This window comes from Oncorhynchus gorbuscha, linkage group LG07, assembly GCF_021184085.1.
Source record: "Oncorhynchus gorbuscha isolate QuinsamMale2020 ecotype Even-year linkage group LG07, OgorEven_v1.0, whole genome shotgun sequence".
Taxonomy (NCBI): domain Eukaryota; kingdom Metazoa; phylum Chordata; class Actinopteri; order Salmoniformes; family Salmonidae; genus Oncorhynchus; species Oncorhynchus gorbuscha.
In genome coordinates, this window is record NC_060179.1 from 2,505,576 (window position 1) to 2,522,488 (window position 16,913).

General features: G+C 40.4%; 1 protein-coding gene across 1 annotated transcript; it reads left to right on the plus strand.

The window, feature by feature from the left end:
• The first annotated feature begins 2,730 nt into the window (after positions 1 to 2,730).
• zic4 (zic family member 4) lies at positions 2,731 to 16,462 on the plus strand. The gene is made up of 2 exons (XM_046355408.1): positions 2,731 to 3,920; positions 15,295 to 16,462. Exons 1-2 carry the CDS (start codon positions 2,762 to 2,764, stop codon positions 15,729 to 15,731), a joined length of 1,596 nt encoding a protein of 531 aa, XP_046211364.1. The 5' UTR covers positions 2,731 to 2,761; the 3' UTR covers positions 15,732 to 16,462.
• Positions 16,463 to 16,913: the final 451 nt, after the last annotated feature.

Below are 16,913 nucleotides of genomic sequence, written 5' to 3' on the forward strand. Positions count from 1 at the left end.
AGCCGAGGCCATTTCATAAACATTGCCAGGATCACACATATTTCACATTATATTTACTTATTCATGACGTGTTTAACGTGGCTTTGTCACCAAATGACTTTGACAAGTCAATCCTGGTTATGGTTCTCCAGAGACGCTCAGTCACTGCCGTCGGCCTGTCTCTATCACTATTTACAATGGTAGCCTGTGCGTAATATGCCAACTTTATCCCCCTAAAAGTAATACATTTCTGTTTTACGTTTTTGGTGTAAAGAACAAAGCACATGGCCAGTCCATATCAATTGAATTACTGTTGACCGAATAACATTGAGTCACAAATACTAACATAAATAAATATGTGACCCATTCACCTACATATAGAAATGTCTTGTTTTAGAATGCTGCATCATTATGTTGTTTCGGCAACTGATCGAGTGTGCAGGAGTTGTACTCACATAGATAGGTGGGACATGTTTGGTGTCCAGCATTTTCAGCAGTGTGCAGTGCAGTACGCTAGTTGTGTTTTAGAAGTGCCTAAAATTACATTTACCCCAAAACGTTTTATTTATTTTTTTGCAATAGATTGTTGTTTGAAAAATGACCACGTTATTGACATACTAACGGAATATTTTATACTTGTTTATATTTTTTGTTAACTGATGAACAAATTCATTCTACATTGAGAATGGACATTACTTTTGTTCAACGGCTGTGAGACCGATGCATGAATATAACCCAACCTGGGTCTCTCAAATACCTATTGAGGCGATGGTCACAAAGTAGTCAAATATTGGCAAGACACACTGTCAAAATAAATGACGGCTTTACTGCCTCTGAACCTACCCGTGGCTCTGTGAGACAACAGCCCAATGATTGACTACTGGTGGCACGTTATAATCCGACCAAATGTTAAACACATTCTGCATGCTATATTTGACATGGATCTAATGGCAACGGTTTGACCTCCTTTTGGGTCAATTCACAGAACAATTCCTATTTGTCTCCGACTGTTTTGATTAAGATAAAAGGGCCCAATGTAGATTGAGGTAAGAATATTTAAGTATATGTCGATTAATATACATGCGTTTACCAAATGTTAAAGTTGAATCAAAAAACATATTCAAGGTCTTAGCTAGGAGGACCCATGACAACAGTTTTATAGGCTAGAATTAGGTTACAACAATAAATAGTCCCCTTAATATAGATGTGAACAGCAAAATAAAGTTGATCAAAAAATGTTAATGATATCATATCGCAGCTCAATGTCTTCATTATGTAGTTGATTATATTAGGCCGAACATAATGATGACACACTATAGCATCACAAACAGTAGAGATGAGCGGAATGTTTTTAAAATATATATATATTTTATATAACATATGCAGCAGCTTCAGGTGCTCCAATAACGCGTTGGTTTCTGAATCAATGTTTTAATAAAAGAGGAGAGGAAAAAACGTTATTAACAATTAAATCTCATCGTCTAACATAAATCCAAAGACAAAATAAATGCAAAATATGTTTTGTGATTTATGGTATTGTGTAGCGGTGTTGGTTTGATAGCAGGGAATCGTCAACAAGATTAACTTTTATGTTCTCGACAACGTTTTCCTTCAACAGCAGACATCTCTCTCCCTCTCGGGGTATCATTCTAAAGTATAAACTCATATTTTAGCAAGTTTTATTTTGGATTTAAATCTCTACCGCTCTTGTGCGGTTCTGTGCCGTTCATCGGGCGCCACCTCCCGTGCCCCTGATCCGCTTCAGTTCTGGGTCTCAATCCGACAGGGCTCGTGAGCGAAATTACCCCGGATCATAACAACAGGTCGGTTCCATTACTTTTTCCCGGGACAATGGACGGCGTCGTCTCTATTCACTAATACACAGAAACCGATCCCACGACGAGGAGGAGGACGAAGCGCAACGAGCAACGAGGTGTGGTGGTGCGGTGCGGACGAACAAGCGAGCGCCTGGGAAAACGTGTAAAAAAATGTTTCTTTATCTTACCGGATCATTTTGGGCCATTGAGTGAACTCCGAACCGCGTAAAAACTCCGAACCGCAGAAAATTGCTTTTGAGAAAAGGACTAGTCTAGTCTATGTTCGAAAAGATAACCGGTACTTTGATGCACACAATTTCCGACTCTGCATACATTTTATGAATTTCAATGACATATTTTCGTAAAATATGTACCGAAATGAAGATATCTCTCTATTGATTATCAGCTATAACCTTAGAGGCTCTATTGCATTATTTTCATGTGTACTGTAGGCTAGGTGTTATTCAGGCTACATTGGGTATATTGCACTTCCATAACTCTTCGTCACTCAGTAGTAAAATATGACAGTTATAGTTTTGGTGTAACGGTTTAACTTTTGGACATTAGTTTAAAGTACAATAACCTTTGCATAACAACTACATTTTTTTTGCCTGAGGCTCTGCGCAGGCGCTCTGCCTGTTTGCTGTCGCTAAAACATTTTTGTTCACATTGGAGACTTGTCACAAGTGACGTCAATCACGGGGCTCTGACCAATTAGAAGTCGGGGTGATTGTTTAGCTCCACGGGCTGCAGCGCCTACCATGAATCTCTATTCACTATCAAAGCGTCCTGCTGCTGCCGGCCAACCGAATGGGATTCCATGCAGCCACTGAGATAGAATCACAACTTTCAAACTTTTTTAATATATGTTTTAGTTTGTTTTTCTATATTTTTCATTGCAATTAAAATATATTTGTCATCATTGTTATTTTGCCTGCTGTCAAGTTATTCTAGAATTAGGAGTAATGAACATGAATGCTTTGGGAAGCCCTATGATGGACCCTACGATTTCCAAACGGAACACGGCGCTGAGATTAGTTGACTTGGTAGGGGCGCACCACCATCACCATCATCACCACCATACCCCTCAGAGCGTGACAGGCTTCCCGGGGTTCAGCAGCCATCCACACTCAATGGCTCACTCGCACCCTGGGGAGATTACTGCGAAACCCCGCCTGGGGCCGAGTCCATTTGGGCCAGAACACATGGGGCACTCCGCGGCCCTCAAAATCAGCCCAGCCCATCATTACCCACACCACCATCACCACCACAATCATCATATGGCAGGCCACAGTGAAGTGGTCTCCAGTCAAACGGGAGCTTTTGGCCCGGTGCAGGCGGCGACCGTCCCTTATTCCATGTCCCACACGGCCCAGGCGTTATCCGCAGCCGCAGGTAGGGATTTCCTCATTCGGAGGGATCTGACAGCTCAAGCCATGCCGGTACTGACCGACCAGAGCCCCGGTTCAACCTCTCATCACGGAATGTTTGTCTCAACAACAGGTAGCTATCCGGGACACTACGGCCATCACCCTGATGCTGGTAGCCATGCCCTCTTCTCCGGACTCCACCATGAGCAGTCATCTAGCGGAGCACCAGGTGGCCAAGCCATGAATGGACAAATAAGGTTAGGAATACCTAGCGAAATGTACGTTAGGTCTGATCACTTGAGTCAAGTTGCGAGCTCCAGGGCTGATCCGTTCTCCGCATCGACATTACATGGCTACGGCGGTCTGAACCATCTGAACATGAACCTCGGCGCTCAGCATCACGGAGCCGGTGCATTCTTCCGCTACATGAGGCAGCCAATAAAGCAAGAACTCATCTGCAAGTGGCATGAACCGGAACTGTCGCCGAAGAAACTCTGCTCAAAAACTTACAGCACGATGCACGAGCTAGTAACTCATGTGACGGTGGAGCATGTCGGTGGCCCGGAGATGGCAAACCATATCTGCTTCTGGGAAGAGTGTCCCAGGGAAGGAAAGCCATTTAAAGCCAAGTACAAACTGGTAAATCATATCAGAGTGCACACCGGAGAGAAACCATTCCCATGTCCCTTCCCCGGCTGTGGAAAAGTATTTGCTCGATCGGAAAACCTGAAGATCCACAAGAGGACTCACACAGGTCAGTGACTTTATTTCCGTTTCAGAGACATCGGTAAAGGTTGCATCCTCCTCCAGCATTGAGCAAGGTTACGATTTGAATTTATGGCTTGAACCCCATTAAACACTAGAGCTCAGTTCACATTTCTATTTGAAATTGCATAACATTTCTATTTGAAATTGCATAACATTTCTATTTGAAATTGCATATAAATGAAATGTAGTTATTGTGAGAATATATGCTGTACAGCAGCCGCAGCGTAAAACAAAAATGGAAAAAATATTATTTCAAATGTCATTGAACCAATTGCCAAATCCCTGAAAGCAGTATTTATTTGATAATTATTTCGATATATATATATATATATATATAAAAATGTTTTTTTATTCTTTCTAAATGTGATATTTGGATCATAGCATTTCAAATAAAAAAATGTAAGCTACCAAAACGTTGGCATGACACTGAGCCTGATTAGCCTAAACATTAGGCAATAGTGTATTGTTGGACAAACACATTTCCGATGTGTTTGTTGTGAATTACTCCAGTGGGCCAGCGCTCTACAGAGATAATGCTAGGGGGATTATGGTAAAACAGGTCTCTCTCCCTCAGCGGTTTGATATGTGCCAAAACATGCCGTCCGAAGAGAGACTATGGCCCACACGGTCTGTCCAACTGTTGCGTTGCCTGCAGCAGGGTCAAGTCGAGATGTTACACAGTTCATGGCAAATTGACGACGAAAGTTGAAAATGTTTTTGCATTTTTAGCTAACCCTCTTCCTAACATTAACTTCGAATGATCCTAATATGCTGCGTACATTTTCCTAACCTGCTACGAAAAGGCATAAACTGTACTCTCAAAACCATGCTGCTGCAGGCACATGGAACCAAGCATATCAGATATAGCGTTGTTACTTACTGTTCTGAAGTGTTGTGTATCGCCCTATAAAGTACTAGAAGCCTACTGGTTTCAGAATGCAGTTGGGAGTAAATTGGCCTTGGAGCGGAAATAAATTCACATTTTGTAATGGACTTTCTTTTCTTTCTGTAGTGGAGACCGTTTCTGCTTCCAGCGCCGTGAACAACCCGTGGATGTGTCTTTTAATACTGTGATTTGTCAACGAGACTCTGTATAATGTTTGGTCTTCTGTTGAAGACTAGAACTGAATGGTCACGTAGAATACCGTAATACTAATAATAATTTAAGATATATGGCTCGTATAGTAAAGCATGGCGCATGCGCTGCCAATGTTTTGGGTTCGATTCCCCGGTCAACCATATGCAAAATGTATGCAAGCATGACTCAGTCAGTGTGGATAAAAGCATCTGCTCAATGGAATTGAGGATTATTATTAATATTATTATATAAGTCATGACACATGGCTAAGAAAACATAACAACATAGATTGATGTCATATTTTCATTTGTTCGCTATTCAATGGTTATGATTTATATCTCATTAGTATTATTATTATTATTAGTAGTAGTAGTAGTAGTAGTTGTAGTATTAGTAGTATTATTGTAAAATATTAAATATTTAAATGTTTAAATTAATTGTATGGTTAGGTGTGGGGTGGATTGTAGTAATAGCAGTAGTAGCAGCAACAGTAGTAGTAGTAGTAGTAGTAGAAGTAGTAGTAGTAGTAGTAGTAGTACATTTACATTTACATTTAAGTCATTTAGCAGACGCTCTTATCCAGAGCGACTTACAAATTGGTGCATTCACCTTATTAGTAGTAGTAGTAGTAGTAGTAGTAGTAGTAGTAGTAGTAGTAGTAGTAGTAGTTGTAGAAGTAGTAGTAGTAGCAGTAGCAGTAGCAGTAGCAGTAGCAGTAGCAGTAGCAGTAGCGGTAGTAGTAGTAGCAGTAGTCGTAGTAGTAGTAGTAGTAGTAGTAGTGGTAGTAGCATTAGTAGTAGTAGCTGTAGTCGTAGTAGTAGTAGTAGTAGTAGTAGTGGTAGCAGTAGTCGTAGTAGAAGTAGTAGTAGTAGTAGTAACAGTAGCAGTAGCAGTAGTGGTAGTAGTAGTAGTAGTAGTAGTAGTATTATTATTAGTAGTAGCAGTAGTAGTAGCATTAGTAGTACTAGTAGTAGCAGTATTATTAGTAGTAGCAGTAGTATTATTAGTAGCAGCAGTAGTAGTAGCAGTAGTAGTAGCAGTAGTGGAAGTTGTAGTAGTAGTATATACAAAGCAGTAATACACTATACAACACACAATATGAAATCATGTTCATAAACATTTATTTTTATTAATGTATTTATATTGGAAACCCCTCTCCTTGTAGTATTGCTCAGAGAAGTGTTGTTGCTAAGGAAAGGGTTGTAGTATTACTTAGGGAAATGTTGTTGCAAAGGAAAGAGTTGTAGTATTGCTCAGGGAAGGGTTGTTGCTAAGGAAAGGGTTCTATTATTACTTAGGGAAAGGTTGTTGCTAAGGAAAGTGTTGTAGTATTGCTCAGAGCAGGGTTGTTGCTAAGGAAAGGGTTGTAGTATTGCTCAGAGCAGGGTTGTTGCTAAGGAAAGGGTTGTAGTATTGCTCGGGGAAGGGTTGTTGCTAAGGAAAGGGTTGTAGTATTGCTCAGAGCAGGGTTGTTGCTAAGGAAAGGGTTCTATTATTACTTAGGGAAAGGTTGTTGCTAAGGGAAGGATTATAGTATTGCTCAGAGCAGGGTTGTTGCTAAGGAAAGGGATCTATTATTACTAAGGGAAAGGTTGTTGCTAAGGAAAGGGTTGTAGTATTGCTCAGGGAAGGGTTGTTGCTAAGGAACCGGTTGTAGTATTACATAGGGAAAGGTTGTTGCTAAGGAAAGTGTTGTAGTTTTGCTCAGAGCAGGGTTGTAGTACCCTCAGCAACAAGTCAATAAACAGGCAGGGCAGCAGGAGAGGAGGAGGAGTCGTGTAGCAGTGTAAGAGGCAGGGCAGCAGGAGAGGAGGAGGAGCCATATAGCAGTGTAACAGGCAGGCAGCAGGAGAGGAGGAGGAGCCATAGAGCAGTGTAACAGGCAGGGCAGCAGGAGAGGAGGAGCCAGGGCAGCAGGAGAGGAGGAGGAGCCATAGAGCAGTGTAACAGGCAGGGCAGCAGGAGAGGAGGAGCCAGGGCAGCAGGAGAGGAGGAGGAGCCATAGAGCAGTGTAAGAGGCAGGGCAGCAGGAGAGGAGGAGGAGCCATATAGCAGTGTAAGAGGCAGGGCAGCAGCAGAGGAGGAGGAGCCATAGAGCAGTGTAAGAGGCAGGGCAGCAGGAGAGGAGGAGGAGCCATAGAGCAGTGTAAGAGGCAGGGCAGCAGGAGAGGAGGAGGAGCCATAGAGCAGTGTAAGAGGCAGGGCAGCAGGAGAGGAGGAGGAGCCATATAGCAGTGTAAGAGGCAGGGCAGCAGCAGAGGAGGAGCCATATAGCAGTGTAAGAGGCAGGGCAGCAGCAGAGGAGGAGGAGCCATATAGCAGTGTAAGAGGCAGGGCAGCAGCAGAGGAGGAGGAGCCATATAGCAGTGTAAGAGGCAGGGCAGCAGGAGAGGAGGAGGAGCCATATAGCAGTGTAAGAGGCAGGGCAGCAGGAGAGGAGGAGGAGCCATATAGCAGTGTAAGAGGCAGGGCAGCAGGAGAGGAGGAGGAGCCATATAGCAGTGTAAGAGGCAGGGCAGCAGCAGAGGAGGAGGAGCCATATAGCAGTGTAAGAGGCAGGGCAGCAGGAGAGGAGGAGCCATATAGCAGTGTAAGAGGCAGGGCAGCAGCAGAGGAGGAGGAGCCATAGAGCAGTGTAATAATAATAATAATAATAATATATGCCATTTAGCAGACACTTTTATGCAAAGCGACTTACAGTCATGTGTGCATACATTCTACGTATGGGTGGTCCCGGGGATCGAACCCACTACCCTGGCATTACAAGTGCCATGCTCTACCAACTGAGCTACAGAAGGACCTAAGAGGCAGGGCAATCACACTGACCTGCTTATCCAGCATGCCTACACTATTACTTGATGGACACGTGTAATGTAGCTTAGTGCCATTGTAGTTTCATTCAGCGAGAGATAATGACATGAAGAGAGTCATTTTTTTCCTGAACAAATATGGCCGCGTCTCCTGGTTGGGCCAGAGACCCAAATGAAAAGCCTTCCTTAGGGCCTTGATGAGTCTGAACTGCACATAATATGACTCTGATTCCTTTATGACTCTGATTCCTTTATGGTGAATATGACTCTGATTCCTTTATGGTGAATATGACTCTGATTCCTTTATGGTGAATATGACTCGGATTCCTATATGACTCTGATTCCTTTATGGTGAATATGACTCTGATTCCTTTATGGTGAATATGACTCTGATTCCTTTATGTTGAATATGACTCAGATTCCTTTATGACTCAGATTCCTTTATGGTGAATATGACTCAGATTCCTTTATGGTGAATATGACTCTGATTCCTTTATGTTGAATATGACTCAGATTCCTTTATGGTGAATATGACTCTGATTCCTTTATGGTGAATATGACTCTGATTCATTTATGACTCAGATTCCTTTATGGTGAATATGACTCTGATTCCTTTATGGTGAATATGACTCTGATTCCTTTATGACTCAGATTCCTTTATGGTGAATATGACTCTGATTCCTTTATGGTGAATATGACTCTGATTCCTTCATGGTGAATATGACTCTGATTATGACTCGGATTCCTATATGACTCTGATTCCTTTATGGTGAATATGACTCTGATTCCTTTATGGTGAATATGACTCTGATTCCTTTATGTTGAATATGACTCAGATTCCTTTATGGTGAATATGACTCAGATTCCTTTATGGTGAATATGACTCTGATTCCTTTATGACTCTGATTCCTTTATGGTGAATATGACTCTGATTCCTTTATGGTGAATATGACTCTGATTCCTTTATGGTGAATATGACTCTGATTCCTTCATGGTGAATATGACTCTGATTCCTTTATGGTGAATATGACTCTGATTCCTTCATGGTGAATATGACTCTGATTCCTTTATGGTGAATATGACTCTGATTCCTTTATGGTGAATATGACTCTGATTCCTTTATGACTCTGATTCCTTTATGGTGAATATGACTCTGATTCCTTTATGGTGAATATGACTCTGATTCCTTCATGGTGAATATGACTCTGATTCCTTTATGGTGAATATGACTCTGATTCCTTTATGGTGAATATGACTCTGATTCCTTTATGGTGAATATGACTCTGATTCCTTTATGGTGAATATGACTCTGATTCCTTTATGACTCTGATTCCTTTATGGTGAATATGACTCTGATTCCTTTATGGTGAATATGACTCTGATTCCTTCATGGTGAATATGACTCTGATTCCTTTATGGTGAATATGACTCTGATTCCTTTATGGTGAATATGACTCTGATTCCTTTATGGTGAATATGACTCTGATTCCTTTATGGTGAATATGACTCTGATTCCTTCATGGTGAATATGACTCTGATTCCTTTATGGTGAATATGACTCTGATTCCTTTATGGTGAATATGACTCTGATTCCTTTATGGTGAATATGACTCTGATTCCTTTATGACTCTGATTCCTTTATGGTGAATATGACTCTGATTCCTTTATGGTGAATATGACTCTGATTCCTTCATGGTGAATATGACTCTGATTCCTTTATGGTGAATATGACTCTGATTCCTTTATGACTCGGATTCCTTTATGGTGAATATGACTCTGATTCCTTCATGGTGAATATGACTCTGATTCCTTTATGGTGAATATGACTCTGATTCCTTTATGGTGAATATGACTCCTTTATGGTGAATATGACTCTGATTCCTTTATGGTGAATATGACTCTGATTCCTTTATGCTGAATATGACTCTGATTCCTTTATGACTCGGATTCCTTTATGGTGAATATGACTCTGATTCATTTATGGTGAATATGACTCTGATTCCTTTATGGTGAATATGACTCTGATTCCTTTATGGTGAATATGACTCTGATTCCTTTATTGTGAATATGACTCTGATTCCTTTATGCTGAATATGACTCTGATTCCTTTATGACTCTGATTCCTTTATGGTGAATATGACTCTGATTCATTTATGGTGAATATGACTCTGATTCCTATATGACTCTGATTCCTTTATGACTCAGATTCCTTTATGGTGAATATGACTCTGATTCCTTTATGGTGAATATGACTCTGATTCCTTTATGACTCAGATTCCTTTATGGTGAATATGACTCTGATTCCTTTATGGTGAATATGACTCTGATTCCTTTATGGTGAATATGACTCTGATTCCTTTATGGTGAATATGACTCTGATTCCTTTATGGTGAATATGACTCTGATTCCTTTATGGTGAATATGACTCTGATTCCTTTATGGTGAATATGACTCTGATTCCTTCATGGTGAATATGACTCTGATTCCTTTATGGTGAATATGACTCTGATTCCTTTATGGTGAATATGACTCTGATTCCTTTATGGTGAATATGACTCTGATTCCTTCATGGTGAATATGACTCTGATTCCTTTATGGTGAATATGACTCTGATTCCTTTATGGTGAATATGACTCTGATTCCTTTATGTTGAATATGACTCAGATTCCTTTATGGTGAATATGACTCAGATTCCTTTATGGTGAATATGACTCTGATTCCTTTATGGTGAATATGACTCTGATTCCTTTATGACTCTGATTCCTTTATGGTGAATATGACTCTGATTCCTTTATGGTGAATATGACTCTGATTCCTTTATGACTCTGATTCCTTTATGGTGAATATGACTCTGATTCCTTTATGGTGAATATGACTCTGATTCCTTTATGGTGAATATGACTCTGATTCCTTTATGACTCTGATTCCTTTATGGTGAATATGACTCTGATTCCTTTATGGTGAATATGACTCTGATTCCTTTATGGTGAATATGACTCTGATTCCTTCATGGTGAATATGACTCTGATTCCTTTATGGTGAATATGACTCTGATTCCTTTATGGTGAATATGACTCTGATTCCTTTATGGTGAATATGACTCTGATTCCTTTATGACTCTGATTCCTTTATGGTGAATATGACTCTGATTCCTTTATGGTGAATATGACTCTGATTCCTTCATGGTGAATATGACTCTGATTCCTTTATGGTGAATATGACTCTGATTCCTTTATGACTCGGATTCCTTTATGGTGAATATGACTCTGATTCCTTCATGGTGAATATGACTCTGATTCCTTTATGGTGAATATGACTCTGATTCCTTTATGGTGAATATGACTCTGATTCCTTTATGGTGAATATGACTCTGATTCCTTTATGCTGAATATGACTCTGATTCCTTTATGACTCGGATTCCTTTATGGTGAATATGACTCTGATTCATTTATGGTGAATATGACTCTGATTCCTTTATGGTGAATATGACTCTGATTCCTTTATGGTGAATATGACTCTGATTCCTTTATTGTGAATATGACTCTGATTCCTTTATGCTGAATATGACTCTGATTCCTTTATGACTCTGATTCCTTTATGGTGAATATGACTCTGATTCATTTATGGTGAATATGACTCTGATTCCTATATGACTCTGATTCCTTTATGACTCAGATTCCTTTATGGTGAATATGACTCTGATTCCTTTATGGTGAATATGACTCTGATTCCTTTATGACTCAGATTCCTTTATGGTGAATATGACTCTGATTCCTTTATGGTGAATATGACTCTGATTCCTTTATGGTGAATATGACTCTGATTCCTTTATGGTGAATATGACTCTGATTCCTTTATGGTGAATATGACTCTGATTCCTTTATGGTGAATATGACTCTGATTCCTTTATGGTGAATATGACTCTGATTCCTTCATGGTGAATATGACTCTGATTCCTTTATGGTGAATATGACTCTGATTCCTTTATGGTGAATATGACTCTGATTCCTTTATGGTGAATATGACTCTGATTCCTTCATGGTGAATATGACTCTGATTCCTTTATGGTGAATATGACTCTGATTCCTTTATGGTGAATATGACTCTGATTCCTTTATGTTGAATATGACTCAGATTCCTTTATGGTGAATATGACTCAGATTCCTTTATGGTGAATATGACTCTGATTCCTTTATGGTGAATATGACTCTGATTCCTTTATGACTCTGATTCCTTTATGGTGAATATGACTCTGATTCCTTTATGGTGAATATGACTCTGATTCCTTTATGACTCTGATTCCTTTATGGTGAATATGACTCTGATTCCTTTATGGTGAATATGACTCTGATTCCTTTATGGTGAATATGACTCTGATTCCTTTATGGTGAATATGACTCTGATTCCTTTATGGTGAATATGACTCTGATTCCTTTATGGTGAATATGACTCTGATTCCTTCATGGTGAATATGACTCTGATTCCTTTATGGTGAATATGACTCTGATTCCTTTATGGTGAATATGACTCTGATTCCTTTATGACTCTGATTCCTTTATGGTGAATATGACTCTGATTCCTTTATGGTGAATATGACTCTGATTCCTTCATGGTGAATATGACTCTGATTCCTTTATGGTGAATATGACTCTGATTCCTTTATGGTGAATATGACTCTGATTCCTTTATGACTCTGATTCCTTTATGGTGAATATGACTCTGATTCCTTTATGGTGAATATGACTCTGATTCCTTTATGACTCTGATTCCTTTATGGTGAATATGACTCTGATTCCTTTATGGTGAATATGACTCTGATTCCTTTATGGTGAATATGACTCTGATTCCTTTATGACTCTGATTCCTTTATGGTGAATATGACTCTGATTCCTTCATGGTGAATATGACTCTGATTCCTTTATGGTGAATATGACTCTGATTCCTTTATGGTGAATATGACTCTGATTCCTTTATGGTGAATATGACTCTGATTCCTTTATGGTGAATATGACTCTGATTCCTTTATGGTGAATATGACTCTTTGCCTCTGCTGCCTCTTTCCTTTCTCCACATTTATTATTCATATAATTTGCTCACATTACTTAAGTAGAAATCTGTTAAATGATTTGTGCGTGTGTTGATTCCCAAGGGCCTCTGGTCCAGAGTATCATGTTTAAAACCTACCCGGGTCTGTGGTTATGACTGGGCTTCCCCTGGGGTGTGTTCCCGAGACATGCTCTTGTACTACACTAATGTCCCTGATTTGCTCTCTCAGCCCAACAGCTGAAGGTCAAATTGATATTCAACATGCATGTGTAATTAGACTGAGCAATTATATATTCTCTGTAGCTAAGAGCCTGGCTGCCTGACAACGCCGCCTTGCATCGGAGAGAGATCAGCATAGGATGATTTCAGAGTAATTAATTCAACCATTATGGTTTTGCCAGGTTATGCTGTACAGGCTACATTACAGGCCAATCAAGCTGTAGCTCTGTGGAGAGTAAAATGCTCTATTTCATTACACAGTAAATGCTTTGGTATCGTTATTTAAGAAGGTGTCATTTACAATACACGCACGGTAATATAAATTACAACTATTGTATGAAAGCAAGTATTGTGTAATGATACACAGTACAATATCGTAGAATTGACTGCATTGTACTATCATAAAAAGTAATCGGAATTGAATGAATGAATCAAATCTGTCGAGAGGAAGGGGTTTGTATTACATGGTATTTTACTGTAATTTACAAGGGATTGGTGTACGCAGGTTGGTTGCTAGGCAAAGCGTTCACACGTTACAGTATATTACTGAATATTTGGTATTTTAATATCACGTACACTTCTAGAGGCCTTAACAAAGGCATCCAAACTGGCAGTGACTACAGGGCAACACAGACCAGGGCAACACAGGTCAGGGCAACACAGGTCAGGGCAACACAGACCAGGGCAACACAGGTCAGGGCAACACAGGTCAGGGCAACACAGACCAGAAAGACAGGGCAACACAGGTCAGGGCAACACAGACCAGGGCAACACAGGTCAGGGCAACACAGGTCAGGGCAACACAGACCAGAAAGACAGGGCAACACAGGTCAGGGTAACACAGACCAGGGCAACACAGACCAGAAAGACAGGGCAACACAGGTCAGGGCAACACAGACCAGGGCAACACAGGTCAGGGCAACACAGGTCAGGGCAACACAGACCAGGGCAACACAGGTCAGGGCAACACAGGTCAGGGCAACACAGGTCAGGGCAACACAGACCAGGGCAACACAGACCAGGGCAACACAGACCAGGGCAACACAGACCAGGGCAACACAGGTCAGGGCAACACAGACCAGGGCAACACAGGTCAGGGCAACACAGGTCAGGGCAACACAGACCAGAAAGACAAGGCAACAGACCAGGACGACAGGGCAACACAGGTCAGGGCAACACAGACCAGGGCAACACAGACCAGGGCAACACAGACCAGAAAGACAGGGCAACACAGGTCAGGGCAACACAGGACAGGGCAACACAGACCAGAAAGACAGGGCAACACAGACCAGAAAGACAGGGCAACACAGGTCAGGGCAACACAGGACAGGGCAACACAGACCAGAAAGACAGGGCAACACAGGCACAAAAGGACAAGGAAAGTGATAACCCATATATGTTTGAAAGACTTGCTGTCACTCCAATCTGTCCCCAATAAATATTTAAACTTACTGGGACATTGTAACCACATAGGAATTCAATAGATACGAAGTTCTCACTCACGGGTGCAACATATGTAGCCTGTTATAAGACACGCCTGAAAATATGGTAATGACGAAGAAACAACATCAGCATGAACTCACTAGTGGGGTGGAATTACATTCTGCGGGGTGGAATTACAGTAGGCCTACCATCCCGAAATACAGCGATTTTCCCACAATGCACCAACATTTACAATAAGCTGCAGTAACACTTCAGTTTTGTTTTACTGTTGATTATATATTCATGTTTTCCATTACTTTGCAATATAAACAAGTACATGTCAAGTATGATAATACATACAGGTAGAGGACAGCTTGTGTCTTAATTAAACTACAAAACTACAAAACCATAACCAAGCCACTAAAATCCTACAAATTATAATCCATTATCTTTTTACTCAATGTAACACTTTGACCTATTGCATACAACAGTAGAGCTGTCCTAAAGGAACTCAGCTGGTTCATTGGGCTGTCCTAAAGGAACTCAGCTGGTTCATTGGTCTGTCCTAAAGGATCTCAGCTGGTCCTTTTGGCTGTCCTAAAGGATCTCAGCTGGTTCATTGAGCTGTCCTAAAGGAACTCAGCTGGTTCATACAATAGGCAATACACTATAAGCCAGTATGGTTTTATATGACCATGCGTCACCACCAAAAATAGAGCAGCGGTTTTAGTTTATGCCTTTGGGTTTTCTGGATCCAACGCCTAACTTATGTTCCCTTATTTCAGGTGAGAAACCCTTCAAATGTGAGTTTGACGGCTGTGACCGACGTTTCGCCAACAGCAGTGACCGGAAGAAGCACTCCCACGTGCACACCAGCGATAAGCCTTACAACTGCAAAGTGAGAGGCTGTGACAAATCCTACACACACCCCAGCTCTCTCAGAAAACACATGAAAGTCCACTGCAAGTCTCCGCCACCGAGCTCTGGCTACGAGTCATCAACCCCGTCATTGGTGTCCCCATCATTGGACTTAGGCCGAGAGCCAGGGTCTTCGTCGCTCTCGGAACCAGCAGCCTCGTCCCAGCCCGCCAATTTAAGAGAGTGGTACGTCTGTCATAGTTCGGGTGCCAGCGGCACTCAGACACCCCCCAGCGGCTCCTCCAGCCCTGATTCCGAGGATGAGGCCCTCTACAGACACCCAGAGCCAAGGGACGCGTACTAACCAAAATTGGCCTAGAAAATAATAAAACAAATATCCAAGATATTTTCTAATATGCCCATGGACTCAGAAAATAAACATATCGAGAAGGTCTATTTTCTAAGGCCCAAATCATTCAATGCACTGGCATATCGACAAAATAAGAAACAGCCAAATTGTAGTTTTGTGATCGCTTTCTTATATCCCCATGTGGATGAGTATGAACAAATATTCTGTAGATTTGTTCAAATGTCTCGTGCTGGTTAATTGTATGTTTGTATGTTGTTGTATTATTTTGTAAATCGAGTTTTGAATTCAATATCTTTTTAATTTATTTTTTTGAACCTGATATTAACATTTTTGTATTATCGAACCAAAGTGTTTTCAAAATGAAAAATAAGTGAATGTACATTTGTAAAATTGCTAAAATTCAATGTGTTAATAACAGTAATGTTGTAAGCTTTGATCTTTCAGCTATTTTAATTGTTTGCTACTCTTATTTGTATAAATTAAATAATTGAGAAGTTTTGAGTTTCATACAGACATATTTTTTCCTATTGATTGTTTTGATATAGTCTATTTGATATAACATTCATAAATGTTTGGTCAACGTGGTCATTTTGTGATTTGGTCATTCTTGTCATTATTTGTTATTAATGCAGTTTTATAAAAATGTTGTCCTACCGAGAAAAGACACTCGAAATGTGTTACCAACTGCGTTGTAATTTGTCAGTATTTTGAATAAATCCTGTATGATAAAATTGCTATTTTACTTTTCTGGGTCTTTACTTTTTAACATGGGTATTTACAATGATTTATTTAAATGCATATACTACGAGGGTACAGTTAAAAACGAATATATTACAGGTTCGGTAAAACGCTTTCAGCCTCACGGTTTAGACGACTCGTGCATAACATTATAACGCAGCAGAGCAGATTAACAACGATCCTTTTTTTTAAAGGAATCATGAGACAAAATACAGAGAGATTGTTCTATCACTATATTCAACAGCGAGCCTTATTGCCATTGGTCACTTATTATGTCTCATGTACCGTCTATAAAGTAGAGCCCATAAGGAACAAAACATTTTGTACCGGGAGCACTTCAAACCTAACGTTCAGTAGGAGATTTTAGTTACGTTTGAACGATGTTTTTTTTTTGCTGTCATTTCTACTGCTACAGCTTCTTGCCAACGTGTAGACATT

Bases quoted from the DNA above. Each gene is read 5' to 3' on its own strand.
- zic4 (XM_046355408.1), top strand. From the start codon at position 2,762: ATGAACATGAATGCTTTGGGAAGCCCTATGATGGACCCTACGATTTCC. The intron at 3,921-15,294 runs GTCAGTGACTTT...CCCTTATTTCAG, and splicing joins CCACAAGAGGACTCACACAG to GTGAGAAACCCTTCAAATGT.